General features: G+C 45.2%; 1 protein-coding gene across 5 annotated transcripts in view; it reads right to left on the bottom strand.

The window, feature by feature from the left end:
• The window catches only part of LOC105567127 (gamma-aminobutyric acid receptor subunit beta), a 69,231-nt gene that overhangs the window by 14,062 nt on the left and 33,393 nt on the right, over positions 1-21,776 (bottom strand). For 3 of the 5 annotated variants that reach the window (XM_012021710.1, XM_012021712.1, XM_012021713.1), the window contains exons 2-5: positions 18,416-18,513; positions 9,782-9,849; positions 1,929-2,155; positions 807-889 (exon numbers count right to left, since the gene is read on the bottom strand). In XM_012021710.1, coding sequence (XP_011877100.1) covers positions 807-889; positions 1,929-2,155; positions 9,782-9,849; positions 18,416-18,513 — 476 coding nt within the window. Of the gene's footprint in view, positions 1-806; positions 890-1,928; positions 2,156-9,781; positions 9,850-14,063; positions 14,132-18,415; positions 18,514-21,776 lie in introns of all 5 variants that reach the window. The other 2 variants (XM_012021709.1, XM_012021711.1) reach the window with 1 other exon arrangement.

The raw sequence follows: 21,776 nt of genomic DNA, 5'->3' as shown, positions 1-21,776 counted from the left end.
GGTGGGGGGGAGGGACACGAAGTTTTCTCTCTGTTTTTTTTTTTAAATGCTCGACGCAAATATACACAGTAGAAGCGTCTTTCTATGTCATTATCTGAAAAAAAAGAGGGTTCAAAGCGATGTACAATTGAATCGCATTGAATCAGCAACAATCGGCTATCGATAAGGACACTTTCTGCGTATCGCTTTCGGCGTTATTCTCGAGTTACATGCACGAATTCACATGCTGGAATTGATCGTTCGCGGTTTACAATATGCTGCAGCGAGGACTGGCGATAGGTACCGTCAATCGGGTATACGGCTAATCGTGACGCTAGAGTGTAAACGTGACCACTGCAGACTTTTTCAGGGATACAATTGCCGGCTGTTTCTCCAAAATTTCAATTTTATTCCCGTCAAATGGCGTCGCCGCGCGTAACGGTTTTACGAGATAACAGCAAGTGCATCATCGAGAGAAGCGCCCCGATTTAACGTTCTCTGTATCGCGGTACAATTACGTTGATTGACTCTGCAACAACGATTTTTCTCTTTGAAAATTACACGCGCACGTGCTCGACGATCGACGTCGAAAGGATACGGTGAGTCGATTGTCATTCTGAGAAGTAATATGCAATTGTTGAAGTGCAGGGAAAGTCTCTCCGACTTTCGTTATAAATATGCGCAAGAAAGTATGTGTAAATATGTCGAGTAGAACTAGGCGAGGATGTCGAATTCCGTGAAATTGTATTTCGTTCGTTCGTATGCACCTATATATAATATGTATAAGTAGACGTATGTATGTGCATACACGCGTGTTGCGTACTTACAGCTCTCGATCTCGATATGGCACAGTTGCCGGTCCATCGGGAAATACTGCAAGTTCATGGGACATGACGCTGTAATCGTTAAGCTGAAACACATTCAATGAAGTCCGTTTAGCAGTGCGCTTCTCGACAAAGTGTTTTATGATATACGAATGCAGGGATTCGCAGCCAATCCATTTGCACTCGGGTAACGTTGAATCAATGTGCGGGAATTAATTCGTAGTCGACCTCATTACGCCCGAGTCACGTCAGGATTAACGTGTAAGAACCAATCCGTATCGACTCGACGTACCGTTAATACGTGTCTATTCTCGTCTTCGACGAGACGTATTATACGAAGGGATGCGGGCGTACGTATTCGCATGATTCGTGCATGCGGACAGTGATCGATGACTTACGCTGAAGCGGAGAAGAATTATTCACGCAAATGAGCGCGCGCACGCTGCTTCATCGATATTCTTCTTTCGTTCCCCGACAGCGAGCGGCTCGATTCGGCACTTCCGATCCGGAAGTCGGGGATGTAATATAATGGAACGATATTGCGCGAGGGAGTGCAAGTTAGGTATGCATGGATCGTCTGAATATAGCCGGCGCGTTAATATCGGAGCACCCCTCCCGCTCGAGAGGGGGGGGACAGACACGAGCTGTGCAAGAAGGAGCGGAGGCCGCTACGGGGAACAAATTTGTCGTGCCGGATACAATTGGTCCCAGAAGTGCCACGAGTGTTCCACGGTGATGGAGGACAATGAGCTCGCGGTGGAGAGCACCGTGAACGTTTTCTCTCGGACGGGCGAAAGTAACCGTTCGGGATTAAATCTACTTAACTGGGCTCAAAGAAAGGAAGACCTTTTAACCTTTATCTACTGCTCGCCCGACGTGGCATATTATATACTTTCTTTCTTTTCAATTACCATCTAAATTAAGCCTCGTTGTTACGATAGAAAAAAGAAAAAGGTATTCGCTCAGATGACTTGCAAACTTGGATTCACTATGAAAAAAATCTGACGCTTGAAAAATATTACCGTGTAAATCGGATATACAGGTATCCCGCGTATATATATATATTTCATGGTTTTATACGTATGTAAGAAGCTACGGGTTGGGAGCTATAAATGTTTTACTCACCGTATGCTACGCGTGATGCTTCCCGAATGGTGAATGCGAATGAACTCGTTGCTGGTGGTAGCGATGTGAAAGTACGACTGCTTCTCGTTGACGAAGAAGGTGTCGGGTACCCAAATGTTCTTGATGAATTCCGAACCGACGCTGAGCGTCTCGACGCCCGTTCGCGGCTTGAACGCGAGTCGTGGATCCGTCCAGAATTGTCGGAAGTAAAAATCCAACGTGAAGTCCTGGTACGACACAGGTGACTTATTAGATTGGTAGTCGTTTGTGTTCACCGTTCATATTAGAAAGACACGAGGATTCACGTAAGCCTTTCCGCATTTGTTTCACGCGTTGTGTTTTTTTTTCTCGTTGCTCCGAAAGCCGATATAAAAAAGGTGATTTATTCAGTTGTCTTTGTTATCACTAACTGTATCTTTTAATAAACGAAGCGTTATGCGGTACGCATTGTTTTAAAAGTATAAGCAAATAGACGTGAAGATAAATTAAAAATTGGATAACAATAGATGGAAAAATTTAACAGTTCAATGAAACAGAAATAACAATATACACAAGGATATGAAACTTTAGTTAAGACGGGCATTATTAGAGAATATAGAAATAAAAGTTTCCTTGTTAGGCAAATTTAAACAAGTGTGCTCGTGATGAATTGATTGTTGAAGACAATGAAGAACGTTCTCGACGTCTGCGAATCTTTTGAATCAGAGCAAACGAAAGCCAATTCGAAATGCTACGTTAGTCCTCGTTCTTCTCATGAGTCTGAGCGCAAAAAGTCTGAAGAGATTGAAAAGGCGTATGCGTTCCTGCGCGAGGGAACGCAAGATTGTGCGAGATAAGTTAACGATCGTAGTATAATTCGGCCGGCCGCGTTTACGGCGCGGACGTAACGTGTCGATCGGAAGAGATATTCGTGCGGGGAGAGTTAACGGGAGAGGAAACGCGTTCGGGATCGCGTACGTCGACAGGCACCTTCGAAGGCTTATCGTGGCGGCTCGTCGCGGTTATCGTAATACGTAGAACCGGCCACTTAACGCTTACGTGACCCTCTATAATCCAGACCTCCTCCGGTTTTCTACTTGGCCCCACGCTGTGAAACGAGGCGAGGCTAATTCGGCGCGGCGCGGCTATAAAGTTGCGACGGCAACTTCGAGAGCTTTGTAGAGCGCTCCATCATTGTGCCTCGCACTCGCGTTTATCCTGGCTTGAGCGACGTGCGAGAGCAACTCGGACTTAAGTGATTTCGGGCAAACGTGATTGACGATCGCGCGATCCCATCGCTGAATCCTCATGGCGTTGTATCAAATACAAAAGTCTGAAGAATATTTGTCTATTCGTTAAATTTAATTTTGTTATATTGTGCTATAAGAGAATTTGGTTTAAACGGATAAAATTCTCGCGTACGAGTTAAATAAAGCGAAGTCCAAAATTTCATTATCACTTTATAATAACTGGCGTTAGTTCGCGATGATTCGCAAAGAACTTGAGGGGCAAACTTTAAACTTCAAGCTTTGTACCTTGAAATTTCTTTCATATGGAGTTGAAGGCAATAATAACACAGTTATCATGTAAATAATACGTTTCTACGCCGGTGTAAACTCGTCGGCAATGTCACGAGCTTTCTAAATTACTTCACTGTCGATTTTCCTGAAACGTTTATTCGTATGGCTGAGGAAGTTTAAGCACTAAACTGAGAAGAGAGAGAGAGAGAGAGAGAGAGAGAGAGTTGAGCGCATTCAACTGAAATAGATGAGCAGATTTATTACCCAAAGTGGAAGTTTCTTAATCGGCTCGTTATTATAGCGAGAAATCCTGCAGGGAATATGTTTAAAACTTGCTTGATGTTTTGACGAAGTTTCGTCTTGCTATATTATCGAATTGAACTGTACTAATATTTAATAATCATTAAATTACACTCCATTGAAGACTACAAGCAAACTTGTTTTAAACGTAAAGAATATTTAGGAAAATGATTTATCGCGTTATTGTTGAATAATACGAATCCAAATATAAATTGCCGACTATAAACGGACTTGTTTCGAACGTAGAGAATATTTAGGAAAATGACAAGATTTATCACGTTACTGTCGAACGATATGAATCCAAACATAAATGCAGTACTTTACTAGATGTTTTCGAATAATTAAAATTTATCGTTGCTATTTTTTAATTGGCTCGCGATATCTACCGCGCTGATCGTTACGTTGTAATGATTTCTCGATAACGCACATGCTATATTACTTGATTTATTACTGTAATATCATATTTGTTCCGTTATCACACAATGTTCCTAATTAGTCTTGTATTGCAGGGTCACGTTAAGAATCTAGATACCGAGCCGCGCCGTTAATAGCGCACAGTTACGACGGTGGGTTAATAGTTTATAATTACGATGCCAAGGCGCGATTATAACTCGTAATCTTACGCGGGAACGTACGCGTGACCCGCACGCCTCGTGAGCATCGAGATTCCTGCCGACGTGGGGGTCGATCACAGGACAGGAGTTTCGCGACGCGAGTATAATTCGTGTGTACACGCGAACGAGATAAGGTGTGGAGACCGTGTATGTATAGTGACTACGTATATATATATACACACATATATGTATATATATATACATATAAAACAGGTATTTTACGACGAAATCACTACGTACAGACATGCCACGAAACTGCCATAAAATTCATGCACCGCGCGCTGTACAAGGACAGTGTATGGTGGATATACAGCATCTTTGAAATTTTTCATGATCATCTTCGCGCATCGCTTTTATCGCCGACAGCGCAAATAGTAATTGAATACGTACACGGGTGTCTTTCGTTGTCGGTGAATACGAAGCATGACGTATTTGAGAACGATAATAATAGCAGAGTGCAGAAATTACCCAACCATCTCCGAAACGAATTCTTCGAATTTTACGATTTATAATTAAAAATTGAACGTCACGTGTGAAAGTTGTGATATTAAATTCAACTTTTTTTTTTAATACTCAACGAGGGTCGTAATCAAATTTCTTTCTTTTTGCTCTTACTCCGTCCGCTCACCTTTTTCCGCTAGATTATACAGTCAGTAACGATGCCGGCGGCCATAAATTTTACGATAATTATCGGCGAAGTTTTTACAACTATCGGCGGACGTAAAATTGCAAAAAAAATTTAGAGAACTTCGGGAATAAAGTTCGGAATTTTACAACTCCAATAAGATGTCACGGCTCCATGACAAGGAGGAGAGTTCGACCCGGAGCGACGCTTGTCATCCCCTTCGACGACGTGTGCGCGCATACGCGAAGACTTTTCCTGCCATTCGCGTCTTTATGAAGAATTCAATGCGCGTGGCACATTGCCCGGCCCGTTCCGTCGCACATTTTTCGATTTGCTTTAGCGTCGATTACACTTGGCGATTAATTAAAGTCGCGAGTAAAGAATCAAGCGTCCACGATTTCGTTGTGCAGACAGACATGAAGGATAAGTGATTCATATACCGATTTAATCTGTACCGTATTGTTAATAACACGATTCAAAAGGTGCTGCACGAATGTATAGCAATTAATCTCGCGTTTTAAACGCGCGCAAATGCCTCGGCGAACATGAAAGACCTTGAAATATCCCGTGGAGATGCCGTATGGAACGGAAGTTGTCATCGTTTCCGTTCCTGGCAGCTCTTCAGGCGCACTGCGGTTACGTCGTGACGCGTAATTGCCGCGCTAACAAATCTTCGGGTATGATTAACTGATCAACAACTCCCACGCGAACACATTTACGAGAATTCATCCTCAAATTTTGATTCTTTTTGCTTATTATAGTTTCCAGTTTTCCGTTCTTTGTACGTATAATTTTCAATTTGTAACTATGACGGTGCGCTCAGACATTTGTCTCTTGTTGAAAATGATTAAGGAACTGGGTCATTGTGTCAACTGCGAAGTATTTATTTCTCCCTCTTTTCGAGGAAGTTATGCGGAAGGTGATTGCTATTAACATCTGGAGTGGCAAAACGTCTTCTATTTATCAACGATGCGATCGTGCAATTAATTGGGTCCCCGTAAAATACCGAAGCGTTTAGGTGTGAACCTCGGTGTAAAACTGTAGCGTCGGTCCGTTGCTTAACTGTACGTGAAAGTATTTCTCACGCTTATCTCGACGGCACGCAAATCTTGCACGGTGTATTCGGGCGTGAATCGAGCAATTCGAGCGGGTACGCGCGTCTCGTTGCCGATGAAACATTTCCGGGAGGAATGCGAGCAGGTGTGCGCAAGCATCTCTATCACACGCAAATCGTAGCGTAAAAAAAAACAAAGAACAAGAGGAAAGCTTTGTGGAAGCGTTCAGGCAAAAGCTCGCAGGCCAATCGATCTAAGAGAGAGAGAGAGCGAGAGACAGCGAGAGAGAGAGAGAGCGAGAGAGAGAGAGAGAGAGAGAGAGAGAGAGAGAGAGAGAGAGAGAGAGAGAGAGAGAGAGAGAGAGAGAGAGAGAGAGAAGAAAAATAGGGGAAAAAACGGTACAGTAGTGTTGTACGACAAGTGATGGAAGCGAGAGGGGCTCGTACGAGGAGGAACGCTCCATTTCGGAGTCCATCGTGCCTCGACGAGCGCGAATTACCGCGATGTGTACGCGCGAGCACATAGACCCGCGGCTCACGTGCTGCGCGCACACATACGCACACCGAGAGGTACACACAGTACAATAAACGCAGGCTTTTCGCGCGCCGAAACGCGCGTGTGCACGTACAGACACACACACGCACACATACGCACATATACCGCGTGCGCGTGCACGTAACACGCGCTCGCGCGCTCGTAGAAATCGTATATATATACAATATATAGCGTGACGTGATTCATAGCAACCAGAAGCGCACTGCACACACTGACAATGACACAGCTCATATAGGTGTCATAGTATATTTACGATATAATAGCATAAATATATACGAGATATATATGCAAATATAATAATATATATCGGTATAGTCTCGATGTAGTCGCAACGTCGCACGAGCTATACTCTTCATTTGGTATGCAATCATCGGCTGGCCGAGGGCGGAGAGGAGGTTACAGGGCGAAAGGGAATATCTCGTTCTTCGAGGGCCCGCGGGGTATCTTCTAACGATACTTTTTCTCCTCATCCTCCCTTGCTCTTTCCACCCCCGCTTTATCCTCCTTTTCTTGGTCCCGTCCGGCCGAGAGGACTACAATCAACGAGCGCATAAAGGCGCTTTCACCGTATTATTCTCTCCGCCTGTGCTCGTCGATTTTTTCGAAGGCGCACGATGAAAGGGAAGATAAATTGGTAGGAAAATCGTCTCGTTGTTCGCGGATACATCGGCCGGAGAGTCCGAAGAGTGGCCCTCGAGGGATGGACACTGGAAGTCGCTTCGCGACGAGGGACAGATAGGGAGACGAGACAAAAGACGCGGGTGGGGAGGAGGATAACGTAGAATGGAAACTCGCCAGCGGGTGTAAAAACTCGCGCGTCACGTCCCAGGTGACAGTGTCGACTTGATTTGGTTTCCGCACAGGGCTCAACACCTGGGGTCCAGCCTCGTACATTCAGCTCCAAACTCGCACTCTGGACCTCGTGGGCGAACGAAAATCGAAACGTGCCGGTTCCCCTCGCGCGATTATGCGTCAAATATGCAGGAGAGACGGAGTGATAGAGACAGAGAGAGAGAGAGAAAGAGTGAGACTCGACCGTAAGCTCAACGCGATAGCGTTCGGTGCTTCGGGCTGCGGTAAGTCAACGTTACTGCCGCCCTGGAATTCATCACGAGCCGAGGGTCCTTTGAAAATTTTACCGTAACCGGGGCTCGCGGCATTGACGAACCGCGTGTTATTTTCGATTCTTCTCGGGCGATCAACCGATACGACTGGTCACGTCGCGATACCCGAAGAGTCTCCCGTCGGCGATTTCATTTCTGGCATTAATTGTTACCGGAGAAACGGGCTCGTACAGGTCCGCGATCCGACGCGCATACTTCGGGACGCGCCCGATAGAGAATGGATCCAGTCTTGTGCTAGTTTGAAACTGATTGCCGACACCGGAACGAAATACCTTCGATTACTACAGGATTATGCGTAATACACAATACGTTGTACGGTGCCGCTATATACCTTAAATATATTGAGAAACAAATACCAATATAGATATATACGTGTACCAATGACGCAGAGTACGCGTACGTACACTTTTATGTGCTTCTTATGTACAGACGTGGGCGCATAAGAGTGTACGGTCACGCGTACGTGAACGTGTCTCAACGTATGTGCGGCCTACGGTGCTCGAACCGAAACCCACGGTGTACCACCACGCCGATTGATCGCATCAAGACGTCGCGTGTCGCGTTGGCCGTTTCGTGTATTTTAAGTAGTCGCTAGTTTCAACGACTCTCAATAATATGCATGCCCCGTTGTGTTTCAGAGAGAAGCCCGATGGGTTTTCCGCCTCCTGGATTTTCCGCCTCCTGGATTTTCCGGTAAGTCGAGCTCGGATATTTTTGACTTATCTGCGATTTCCCTCGAACGGGAAAACGGAGCGACGCGATATCGCGAGGGGGATTTAACGTTCCCCCGCGGGATTAAAAGGTCTAACGCGCTCGCCGTTCCCGTCCCCGACGACGGCGTCCGTCGGGGACTCCCCCTGGACGAATTTCTCCCACTTGGGTCTCCTCGCGCGCGTACGGAGAACGGAAAACCAGCCGGTCCTTCGTCGGCTCGAGCACCGCGGGTTGGGCCATGCAACAAGAACATCGCAAATCGAATCAAACGACTCAACCATAAACCATAAACGAAGTGGACAAGAATATATCTTGCGAAGACTGTGGAACGTAGCAAGGTTCCCTTGTAACAGTTCAGCCAACCAAACAGCTGTGACGAGCTATAAAAACGTAGGTTAGTAGGCCATCCGTGTGTATACTATTGTCGCTTTTCTCTGTGTGTGTGTGTGTAAGTGTGAATGTGTACACCGGTATGTATCTCCACGTGTACGAACGTACATGTGACCGTGTGTACGTGTATAGCTTATACAGTGTGGCTGTGTGTCGATACGCCCCTTGCTGCCGACATAAACATCGCTATGCGCGTCGCACGTATTTCCCCCGGTGCACTTTCCCGCGACCAGATATCGAGAACGACTCGAGATTTAAGCAGATGTGAATATATACGCGCGCGCGGAGATATCGCCCTGGTTTACGTCTACTCGCTACTTTCTGCGCGACTTCGACGCGTGCGAATCAATATCCACGTGTTAAAAAAAAAAGAGAGAGAGAGAGAAAAAAAGGCAGCAAGTTAATCGCGCGTACGTTTGCACGTCACCACGAACGGGCGATATTTTTTATTATCGTCGAATCGCATTCGCGCTTCTCCGCGGCAACGGGGTTTCGTATTTTTGCGCGAACATCCATCGTGCCGTCGTAACGGCGGTAACAAATAAACAAGCCGGAACAGATGATACTGCGGACGCAATCGGAAGCAAGTGGCGCGACTGGTAAAGCTGATTCGATCAATGATGGTGGTGGCGTCAGTTTCACGATAGGTACGCTCGACGTATGATGATCGGTCCAATTAAACGCGTGGGTTAAAAAAACCCCCCTTTAAAGCAATATCGACAGAATTTTGGCATTACGATCGATCGTGCCATCGCATGGTGAAACGGCTGTGTCGGGCGGAAATGGACGTTCCCGTTGTCGCTTTTTGACACGACGGACACGTGGGAGGCGGACGGGTATTTGGGGAGGGGGGGGGGGGTTGGGGGTGGTGAGCGGGTGGGAGGGGACGAGCGTGGTTGTTTCGCGAGGGCTGGGTGAAATAAATGAACGGGCAATTGTCGATGTCGAGTTTGTATGAGTTTGAATGCAAACTGTACCATCAACACCTCGGACACGGAGCTGATGCTGAGGACATACATGGTGACGCCGACCTCCACGGGCGGACCTGCAATCAACAAAACCATCCGGCCTTGGTCGCTGTGATTACCCGCCAATCTCTAATCAACCGTGTACGACCTAATCGTGTACGAGGTAGACATCTAGAGATAACAGTAATACAATAACAGTGGTAAAGACGAGAATGCGTGCCTTTACCTCTGACTCACGTCGCGCGTCGAAATTTAGGCGGCTTTAGCGAGTGCCTTCGAAACGGACGCCGCATGCATTGCGTGCCGGCGTCTCGCGTGTCTCGCGCGTCGACGTCCATCGGAGGAATTTAAATCCCGCGTCCCGATTGCGCTCCGATACGAATCCGCGCCGCGATTCGCTGCTCGACACGCGCGGACAATTCGCGTTCGGCATTTTTTCCCCTCCCCTCCCCTCCCCCCTTCTTTGTGTCTTTTGGACAAACCGGGCCGTTCGCTTTTGTCCCGTGTGAGCCAGAGGCAAGGCGTGAACGGACAAGTCGAGGAGAGCTCGCACCCTGCACGGAACCAAATCAACAGGACTCGTCGTCGGCCACGTTGCCTTCCAAAGCTAGAAGAATCATCCATACTTGTCTCGTTACATTAGGCATTGTATTATAATGCTCTTACGTATTATGTTACATACACATCACAGCCACGTGTACGCGGTACGACATTACCTTACTACTACTTTTTTTTTTCATTTCGTACCGCGTCGTCTTACAGTGGTTTTGCTTTGTTCTCCGTTCTCTCACCCTCTCGCTTTTTCCTTCGCTCTTTTGCATCGTGGTTTTTTTTTGCCGATCACTCGTCGTATTCCAATTAGACTCGTGTGGCTACACGAGTACGTATCCCGGGGAGATACGGCTCGTTTTATCGTAATGTCGTTTTTTTTTTCGCCCTATATTAGACGCCCCTCCGTGATCGAGAGCGGCGCGCCGTCTTGTCGAAACACTCGTCGAACGACATCGTTACTTTACACTGAATTGCTGTCATTGTCATTGCGGTCGTCGATTCCGGGCGAAATCCATTTTTTTTTAGCTTCTAGGGGGATGTGAGGGGGATGCCTTGAATACCGAAAGAGTTGCTGGAAGGAATTCGGGCGGATAGCGATCGAGACCAATCGGTCGCGGATTGTTCTCTCTCGCGTGTTCGTAGACGAACGCGTGATACGTGCGGTGTTTCGACAGAGAGAGAGAGAGATGACGGAAGTGTCGGGCAAAAGGGGGATTTCTCTCGGGTGGCGGGACATAGAGTAATAATAATTATAAGTGGTTGGCAGGCGGCAGCCCATCTCAGCAACCGCGGCATAGCAGCTAGAGCGTCTAAGAACGGTCTAACGGGACGGTCGTGCGTGTTTAATATAATTGAACAAAATACTATTTTCCCTGAGAGCAGAAAGCAATAAAAAGACGCTCCTCATTCACGTTCTCTCTAACACTACGTGACGTTCGGGGCAGCCCAGGCTCAAAGTCAGGCAGGAAATCAGTGAACTAACTTTTCCACGCCCGCAGAAAACGAAAGCGCAGTTCGGAGCAACTGAAAAAATTCGTCCCGACGCTCGATCCAGCGATTTCGTAAGATCCCTTTGCCGGGCGGTCGAAAATTTTAATGGCCATTTCGCGTTCCGATATAGCTCGCGCGCGCGCGCATGAATCACATCAAACGTCTGGTTAAGAGATTATTTTCGAAATAAATCCAGTTCCCGCGCATTAAACGGAAACTACCTCGCAATAATTTAGAACGAGTCCGGCTGTTTGTTTTTTCTTTCTCGAGATTTAGCTCGATTCGCGACCGCATCCACGCGGTCTCGCTGCTTCCAGTTGCCCCGAAACTACAGCCCCGTTTCCCGAGCGAGGAACGAGGACAGCCACTATATATTATCTGAAATATGAAATAGTACTTTGTCCATTTTTTTTAAGTATATATTTCTGTTTCTCTCTGTTGCTCGCTACTAAGGTGTGTACGTGTAGGTTTTATGTGTGTGTACGGGAGAATGCGTGTATAAAGTCATACACGCGCACACTCATTCCTCGCGTCGGTGTAAACCGGCACCGCGATAAGCGGACGGGCCACATGGCACTACAATATATCAAATGAGTTAGGGGACTCGGCGCTTGGTTAGCTTCATTTCGGTAGTTTCCAAGTGCAAGCGGTAAACCGCGTTGCGTAATCGCCGTCGCGCGCGTTTGCGAAGTGCGACTTGTACTGATTACTAAATTGACGTTTTTACGCGGTGATTGCGTAGCGCTTTCTCTCTCGCGTCTGCGGGCAATTAAGTAATTACGTCGCGAGACGATGATGTACGACTGGGGTGCACTGGTTCAGGCGAGAGAAAAGTGTATCGCGCGAAAAGATTCGGATAATTCGAAGGAAAGTCCGTCAATGAGAATGATGATTGTTACTTTTCCTCCATCCTTTACGGAAAAGTAACTGAATGTCAGTAATTAAATCGTTAGAAATTACTGATGTACAGTAATTTTGCTTTTGCGTTGTTTTTCCATGAGGGCGAATCCTACACTGAGAAAAATTTCCATCGGATAAATCCGTTTGTTATTATGTAACATTGGATTACCCGATTATATTTAATCGGACATTTTTCTCAGTGTACTGATTAGTCCTCTCGAGTGTGTCCCAACGTCACGTTCGAAGTTGAGATATCAAGCGAAAACTAAACGTAAAGCACCGCCTAAAGTTCCATCAAAGAGCCGTAAAGTCAAACAGATTAATAGCCTTCATTTTCGTCCCGCGACTAATTAAGTGATAGAAATTTCGCGTTTTACCGCGCGTCTAGAAGTCGTGAATTTACATTAGGATTAATGAACATGTGTTTTGGCACACCTACTTCTCCCGCGGCGAATTGAAATACACGTTACGAAAAGAATCTCGATCGATGATCCGATTTGATAAACAATGCGAGAAACTTTTACCTCACTTGAGCGCTTGTCTCGCTTAATAGACGTGCTGTTCGACGAACGAGACACTGACACAGTACCGATTAGTTCTCTTCCGCATAGCTTGAATTCAATTGGATCTCGGAACCAACGCGCCAAGAAATTGGACCTCGCCTCGTGTCGGCGCGGCGAGGTCCTCGAAGCGAGCGCTGAATCGTTTCGGTAATCGTGTTACCCGGTTTTCGCGGTTCCAAACGTCGTCGTTTAAACGAACAGCACATCAAAGGAGACACATAGCCCAGAGCGGATGCGGCTCTGGCATGCTAACTGGTTTCACCGTCGGGGTGTCGATCGACACGACGACGGTACCGTCGTGCAATGGCGAGGATCGTTGTTGCGCCCCTCGTGTCCCATCAATCGGTGCGTCAAGGCTCGAATTTCTTTCGTCGTACTAAAAACAAGGCGAAATTAAAGCCGCGGGCTCGCAGTCGTCGAGCGAAAAATAATCGCGACAGCGTCGTTAGGCGATGGAGATAGTCTACGCATCGGCGAACATATTAAACAACGAGTAGTTTATTGGGGAGCTGACCCGACCGCTGAAAGTATTGCTCCAATTAGCGCGTGATTAACAAAATGAACGAATTATTTGCCGAGGCTACACGGCACGAGAGACCACCCGCATAGGTGCAAACATTGATTGTTAATGCAATCAACATTGGAGTCGACCGCCGGAATCAACATGCGTTGCTCTCTCGTTGCCTTTGTTGATTTTTGAAATAAATTGTTTACCTGGGTACGTCGTGCGATGTTTAAGTATCTGTTTCGTGAAGAAAGAGGCAAATAACAGAATATGTTTGCGCGCTTTAATAGTTAACGAACACACATAACACAAATAGGGGGGTGAGAAATTATGCTGCATGAGATAAAAATCTCCCGAGTCTGTACACAGAACTGAGTAAAATTCGAAACAACAATTGTCCCATTCGTTGCGAGGGTGACGAAGGGGGGGGGGGGGAAAGAAAAAGAATGCACACTCGTGTGCGCGTGTATGTACAACAGTGTGTTCGAACCGGATATGCATCCGCACTCGTGTCGCCGCGTGTGTAAGTCTCCCAGGTGTGTCTGTGCAGCGTGTATGCTCGGCGGGTAAAAGATACTAATTGCAATTCAGTAACGATCAGCGGCGATCGTTGACTTGAAAAGTACACGGGCACTAAAAAACACATGGTCGCTTTGGGCGAAGAGACCGACGGGCGGGCGGGCGAGGGGGAGAGTGGGTGGGCGTTGGATTGTGTTTAGCCGAGAACGATAGTAATGAATAACTTTCAGCGGAATTACTGAGTAAGACCTAGAGGTAGTACCATTTTCACTTCGGATAGGGAGCTGATACTCAAGACGTACATGGTGACGCCCACCTCGACGGGAGGACCTGAAATCGAACGTTAGTAAGACTGAGTCGCCGGTTTTCGGCCGCGGCCAAGCTACACGGTGAGAGTGACTGTATGGCATTCGCTCGTTAATTGCAAGTATCGCATGTATTGCTTTCATTCTTTCGTTCTTTTTCGGTACTTTTTTTCTATGAGTTTACTGTGAATGCGAAATGGTATGTTGGTGAGGTTCGCTACGTTGGATGGATCGCTGAAAGTGGTAATCGCTTTCGATTAGACGATGTCCGATAATAATTTATGCGCTAATTTACGTGTGCTCGGTTGTAATCGTAGTCGACGCAACGACGATAAGGCTTTTAATCCCTCTATGCGGCAGCGCTGTGACGCGCTCTGTGTCGCACGGTTTGTGTTTTACGCGCTCGGACTTGACCGGGGCAAATAAGTTATTGCAAATTTATCCGAAGCCAAGTCAGTAAAAGGATATCGAAAAATTATAATACTTTTTCTTTTTTTTTTATATATTATCTTATATTATCTTCTCGTCCCGGGGTTGCGAGTACTTTTTTCCATTAAAGTTTAATACAGCTTAATAAAATTTTGTAATAAAATTTAATGACTTTCAGTTGAGGTACATCCGTTAAGTTACGTGGCCATAAACAATCGCTTACGCTCGCGTATTTCAATATGCGACGTGACATAAGCTATTTCGCCCGTAATCCTTGCGAAATCTAAATTCAAAGACCCGACGAGGGTTCGTGAAAATTTCAGCAGTCCGTAGCAGATGTGAGGCACGAAGTCGGCTGCCGGTCGAATTGATCGGCCGCAAAGACGAAGCGGAAAAATGTAATCGCGCCCGATCAGGCGGTATCTCACCATAGAAAAGTTTATGGACGAAATTTCGGGCAGAGGGCGAAGGAGGGCGGGAAGTCGGGCGCAGACGGAAAGAAGCGGTTGCCGGGGGGTCGGCGGGGCCGAGGGGGCGATGGGAAAAGGGTTGGGGAATGCGAGGCGCATATACGTGTCCACGTTTGGCGATAAAGTTGACTCGTAAACAACGGCTCTGCCAACGCCATCGCGCGCCACTCGACCAATATATCTTCATTTCCATTTCTAGGATGTTTTTAAAGCCCCTATAGCCGAGGAACATCCCATATAGGACACATATTTCACAATGACGTTCTCGCGACATGTTGGAAAACGCACGGCCGACGTGGTATCGAGTTAATTGAAACGCGCCAGTATGCTTCTCCTGTGCAAACCGATCGCCCGTGAGAGAGCATGTTCCGAAAAAAAAAAGATTAAAAACTATTCCAGACACATGTGATGCAAGTGGAAAAGAACAAAAATTAATAATCGGCCGTAGGATCAAAAAATTGCAGTCGTCAACCCCGCGTGGCCCGAAACTACGAAGTTTCTTGTATTTATGTATTATTTCTTTTTATTATGCGTCATGTAATATCGAGTGTTACATTGAATTAAATTAAACACATTATCCTTAATAAACTGTAAACAGCCTATATGTTTTTCTCGTTATTCTCGCGAACAGAAAAGTACTTGGTAACTACATTAAATATTCGCCACGTATATTTATGAAAGAAATATAAATAACATAAAGCGTAAAATCCCATTGTTTTAATTAATTTGTTTGTTTGCAATTGTATCCGAAGCAACGTTGCGCTTGAGCGCTGTGGAGTTTCTTTTTTAACGCAAACGCGAAAAGTTTTTGTTTATCATTACGACAGAGCGAGTTTATGGAGTGCAAACATTCCGAGTTTCTCGTCACGTATTTTGTCATTTTACGTAGGCCTTGGATGGCAGCGGCGTAGCTTGTGTTTGAAAATCCGGCTGCGCTCCGGGGAATATCCAATGAAGCACTACGAATCGAAGAGAGCAGCGGCAGGCGGCACGTTTTATCCCGTTCGTCCGCGATATTCTCGTGTCCGTTTCCGTAATGTCCGCGTACCGATCTAAATTTTAAATGTTAGAAACTCGTATCTCCCCCGAGGATCTCGCGTATCGATATGCGGGAGCGGCAAGAAGCGGATATCGGCGATTCGAATCTAGACGGTACATTTAGCGCACTTTTTTGCGATCTGCCGATAGCAACTTGTATACGTGAGCCCGAAAAATGAAACGGTCGTCTTTTATGTCTGACAGCCAGCCCGAGTTTACCGCGGGGTGAGCTATCTCTGATGCATTTTCCTAATGCACGTGTACCTTGGGAAGTCGAGCTTGTGTATTTTTACCGTGATTTCCACGACAGTGATTGCGACAGTGAGGCCTGTTGTACCGGAAGCTAGTTGGCAAATTGTGAATTGTTTTAATGTTGGCGAAATAATGCCCGCGCCGTTGCAGAGAAATAAATTGAATAATATTCATATAATATAGACAGCTTGCATGTTCAACAATTGCGTGGAATGTAATTAAATAATAGTACGCTGAATGCATATTTATTTTATCGCGCACTGAGAATTCATATAATTGCAATTTGTAATTTTAACCATCCTCACACGAATTGGCGTTTTTAATTATTCAGTTGTAACCGCATTTTCGACTTTTATATATCTGACCTATAATAGCAACGATTATAACTGCGGGCGCGAGAATATCTGCGCAGGCTAGTAAATATCGGTAAACGTTTTTAGCTTCCTCGTAAATGTAGGGCTAAAATGATTCTCGGTCAATCAAGCCGCGAATCCTTTTTAGGCGGGAGAAATAGAGCAGCTGTATGAAACAGAGGCATTAACGTCTTTGCAATCGCGACGCCGGGCCGAAAGTGTGAGCGCGGTTCTGAAATGGGATCCGGGACAAAAGGGGCTGCCGAGACGCGGCGACAAAATCAAAGTCAAAATCGTAATTGAAGGCGAGATACTGCGTCTCTGTGTAGTCGGAGCGGAGATGCCGTTAAACGGTAACCCGTGGCAACCCGTGGGGCGTCCCAGCATCGATCCGAGTTTTATCGAAACGCTCCAGCCCCGCCCTACCTCCGCGAGGCCATCCCCGAAAATATGACTCTTTCGCGGCGGAGTCATCGACGTGTATGAATCGCGATCGTAATCGTAGCGCCGTATCGGTACCATCGGTCCCGCGAACCGGTCTGAATCGCGCGCGGGGACTCTTTCGCCCGGGCCTATCGAGCCGAAAGTGGGCCGGACCGTCCATTGGCAGGCGCTAATTGCCTCTAACTGACTCTCGAGTGGCGAGCGTGCTCACTCGAAACTGGACTAATGGCTCTTTAATATCCCTATGTTTTATAAGCATCGCGTTTATTCGGCCGCAAAATCGTATTGCGCTCGCAGTCGATAAACGCCTGGCGTTTATTTGAAACCGGCCGTTCGCGCAGAACGTCGCTACCCATAAATTACGTGGCGACTGTACTTTGCGGATTGATCAGGGGGCTAAAAGAGCACGCCTCGCGCTTTATACTTTTATCTCCGGGGAGTCACGTGCCGTTCCTATCTCCGCGATAGAAACGCGCTGTCTGCCGCATCGTTTTATCGGTATTTCTTTTTTGGTAGTTGCGCGGTTGAGCCGCGTGGTAAACTGCAAATTACTCCTTTGCCGAGAAACAGGATGCGATTCGCGTACACGTGCTGCCGCACTGTTCCTGTCAGAGTTGTTTTATGAAAGCGGTGGTACGCTCGAAAGCTCGTCGTTTTTGTAGGGTAAAACGTGGGAGATGATAAGCGACGTCAAAAATATTTCCTCGAGCGTTTTGCCGAAGCTTTAGTTGTTGCGCCGCGCCATTGTTACAGCGATCCGAAAGCTCGCGTTTTACGTCTTGATTTATCGCGTATCGATTTCGTGCATTAAATGTTTTTACGCGAATCCTGCGTACGTTTATCCACCGTCTTCCGTTCTTTAGTTTCTTTTATCTCCGCACTGCATTAAAGGATGGAATACGGTACCAGTTATTTTTTTCTATCCGAGCACACGTAAAAAGCTTTTTCTGCGCTTGCAGCGAACGAAGTGGAATTAAAAGAGTCGTATGCTGGTTTTCTGTTCGTCCGCCAATTGATTGGTTTTGCCCGTGTGTCAATATTTGGTCTCTTTCGTCATCTAACTCCTTCATTTTCGTTAGCTGCAAGGTAACGTTTTAGAGCTCATGTAATAGTGCAACGATCATAAACAATGAGACGGGAAAAGCTTCGTGCCGAACGCAAAACTTGTTCGGGGACGCATATTACCTCACAGGCGCGAATCAATTGAAATTGATTGACGTTGGTCAAGTAAACCGTACGTACTGAATTGACAAGTTTTGCGCATGGTATCAAAATTCACGAATGATCTCGTTTATCGTAGGACGTGGGAAAGTCTCCACTCACCTCCGTAGTTCGGCCTTACTCTTTTATCGTAACTGACAGAAAAGGAGTCCAGTATCGCAGAGATGTTCACGTCGCCCAGCATACTGCCGCCGGCAGTTCTGTAAGCAGACAAAAATTTCCTATTTCACATTTTTCTTATAAGAACCCACATTTTTTAACTATAGTAATTACAACGCCAGTGTTTTCCTGACCATACCTGGTATCTTTAATAGTACAGAAAGTTTATTGCGAAAAATATTACCTCCGCCAGGGTTTCAACCTGGACCTCCCCACGCTCTAGGCGGGCGTGTCGCCAATTCGACCACCGAGGCATATGATAATATTTGTCTTTAAATAGAATAAATATTTACTTCCGTATAAAAAATAATTTTAAGTAAATCTATTTACTTAGTTCAAAACTTTTTTTGTCAGTGCAGAATACGCGATTTTTAAATTTGCCCCCCCCCCCATGTAGTAATTACAACCTTTTTACACGTTTCTAGCATTTATCCATATTTAACCAATATTTCCTGTTAACAATAAGCTCGTTAGAGTTAACAGAATTCTTTCGAAGCAGATCTCGATCCAGTTATATTAAACTGGCACTATAGATTGCGTATAACAATACGAGCATCCTTTCTTCAGAGGATCCTCTTTTGAGAATATCTCCCTTGCGTTGCAAACAATATCACAATTTATTTGTTATTATAACAGTCGTATATGGTAATCGCAATTCACTTAATTTCCTAAACTTCAGTGAAGCATTTTGGCGACGTTGCATAGTTTTGCAGTCTAGGCAAAGAACTTGGAATTGTTATTGTCAAAGTAGCCTGTTGCAAATCGTATTACCAAACCTTAGGTCGTCACAAACTCCTGAACTGATATAGACACTGGTATTAGCATTCGAAAGACAAGAGAGAAGATATTGTAACAGCCTGTATGACATACACGACCGTGAGAGGTAGATACGCCCAAGGGTCTGGAGCATAAAGTACAGCGGGTCTGTTCTTGACTTAACGGGTCAGTAGATACGGATGGTCTCGGTCAGCCAAACAAACGGCCCTTGAATCCGCGAGCTGATATGGCTCCGCAGTACCTAGAGAGCCCCGATCTAATGGCTACAACGGCGCAGCGGCAGATTCCGGTTCCGCTAAGTGGAGCAACTCAATCCGAAAACGTTTTCTGCTTGGCTCAGCGGGCTGACCAAGATCGTACCGTAATCACTTGGCGCGGTGTTGATTCCCGGATCACACGAGGCCACCGTATGGTAACGACCTTGGCTGGATCACGCAATATTCGATATACATAGGTATCTCGAGTCGCGCGAATCGCTGTGAGTGCTTTAATCGGAACAAACGAGACAGCAGAAGTCACATTGCGCGGGTGCACGTAATCTTGGTTTACTTTACGGTCTGCATCTTGCATTGAAAATAATTGCCTCTCTTCAATTTTTGCAATGAGACGTCACGTTTTTCGATATAAATCGGGAACTTTAATTCCCACGAACATTGGTGTAATAAGAGACTCGTTTACGTTGACTTATGTTGTCTGATCCAAATCATCTGAAACTACTGCATTTTGGCCTATTAAGTAAATGTAAGGCAATGTAGTAAATAGAATGTTGAGAAGAGATAGCGTAATGAGGTAGCGTATATTATGCTGATTACCAGTAGGAATCTTGCGAAACTCCATTAGTTACTATTAATCGCGCTAACAAAAGTGATTAGTTTGCAAATATAAACGCGCTCGCGCGCGCGCGATGTGTCTGATAGGAGTCATTGATAATTTCTGTGAATTAGGTTAATAATAGTGCGGTGCGTACTTGATTCGTGCGTTACCCCGTATCATTGACCAAAACAGACGTAAGAAAAGCCTTGACCCTACACCCAATGTACATGTGAGTCAGCAGAATGTCCGAGAGACGTATCGTACATCAGGTTGCGCGCATAGTCCTACAATGCAAGTAAGTAAACCTGGCGAGCTTGTAAAGTGTTGCACGAATTAGACTAATCAAGATCGTGCATGTTTGCCGCGTTCTATTCCACTGACCAAGATTCTAAGCGTGAGTTATACGAGCTACAATGTGTCCCCGCGATTAGGTTCACGGGATTTTGTAATCAATTATAAATCAAGGAAATAACCGCTGTCTAAGTACCCGGACTACTTTGTGATTCAAAGCGTCAGGCTTTTTAGCCGTGAAGGCCCCGATTGCCATTCCGAGATTATATCTGTTGGTTTATGCGAGAGTAAAAGTTTTGAAAATTAATACTACTCTAAAATTCTATACTTACTATCGATTACTATTATGCGATAGATTGCGTCGGCAATCCTTTATTGATAATTTCTTGAGGCTTTTTAGTCGTAAAGGCCCCAAATGCCATTTCGAGATTATATCTGCTCGTTTATGCGAGAGTAAAAGTTTTGAAAATTAATATAATACTACTCTAAAAATATTAAATTAAAAACAAAAAATTTGAGAAGAGCTGCTATAATTACTTTCAATTACTATTACGTGATAGATTGCGTCTGCAATCCTTTACTGATAATTTCATTATACAATTAATAACATACATACTGTGTATATAACACATTATATTCAGTTATATTTTTGTGAAACACTTTAAAACAGGGTTCAATAATCTTAATGTAGTACCTTTAATCGTTTATACGCGTCCCGGAAAGAGCTTTATCGAGTAATTCGTTGCAACCACCATAAGTATCTATATCTAAGTTTCGAGAAACGATATCTCATAACGAAGAACTCGCTGGCAAGCCGCGATAATAGGTCAGAGGTTAGTCATATCGATTGGACGCAGATATCTACTCTGGGAACAAGGGTGCGAATAATGGGGTGTAGATGATATCATGTAAATACACGCGCGAAAATATAGATAGACTGTTTCTCGGCACATCACGAGGAATCGACTTTATTTCCGTAAGATTGCTGCTTAAAATATTTTCTATCAATAAAGAGAAATATTGTTATCCAAAAATTTCGAAGCCTATTACACCATTATGCGTAATCGAGAGGAATCAGTAAACTGTTTTATTTAAAAAGTATACAGGTTTGAGAATATTGCATACCTGTTAGTACACATATCTCATATTTATTGTAATTATGCATACAATTAATTCCGTTAAATGTCATGTCAATTAATCAACATATCGTACGCACAATTGCAAAGAAAACAGAGCATTTGATCAAAATAGTATTTCAGTGTTTCATTTCTAGGGGTTATTTTGTCACTTTTGTTAATGGAATATGTCATATAATGGAGTTTTTCTTCGCTTTAAATCAATATTTCGACGTATTACCCATAAACGTTTGTATATGCGTAAGTGTATAAAGGTTCCGCCGCCTACAAGCTCCTTTAATAAATTT

This window comes from Vollenhovia emeryi, unplaced genomic scaffold, assembly GCF_000949405.1.
Source record: "Vollenhovia emeryi isolate VEMERY1.0 unplaced genomic scaffold, V.emery_V1.0 DF939140.1, whole genome shotgun sequence".
In the NCBI taxonomy this organism is placed as follows: domain Eukaryota; kingdom Metazoa; phylum Arthropoda; class Insecta; order Hymenoptera; family Formicidae; genus Vollenhovia; species Vollenhovia emeryi.
The sequence above is the reverse complement of the archived record's forward strand: the minus strand, read 5'-3'. Positions and strand labels throughout refer to the sequence as shown.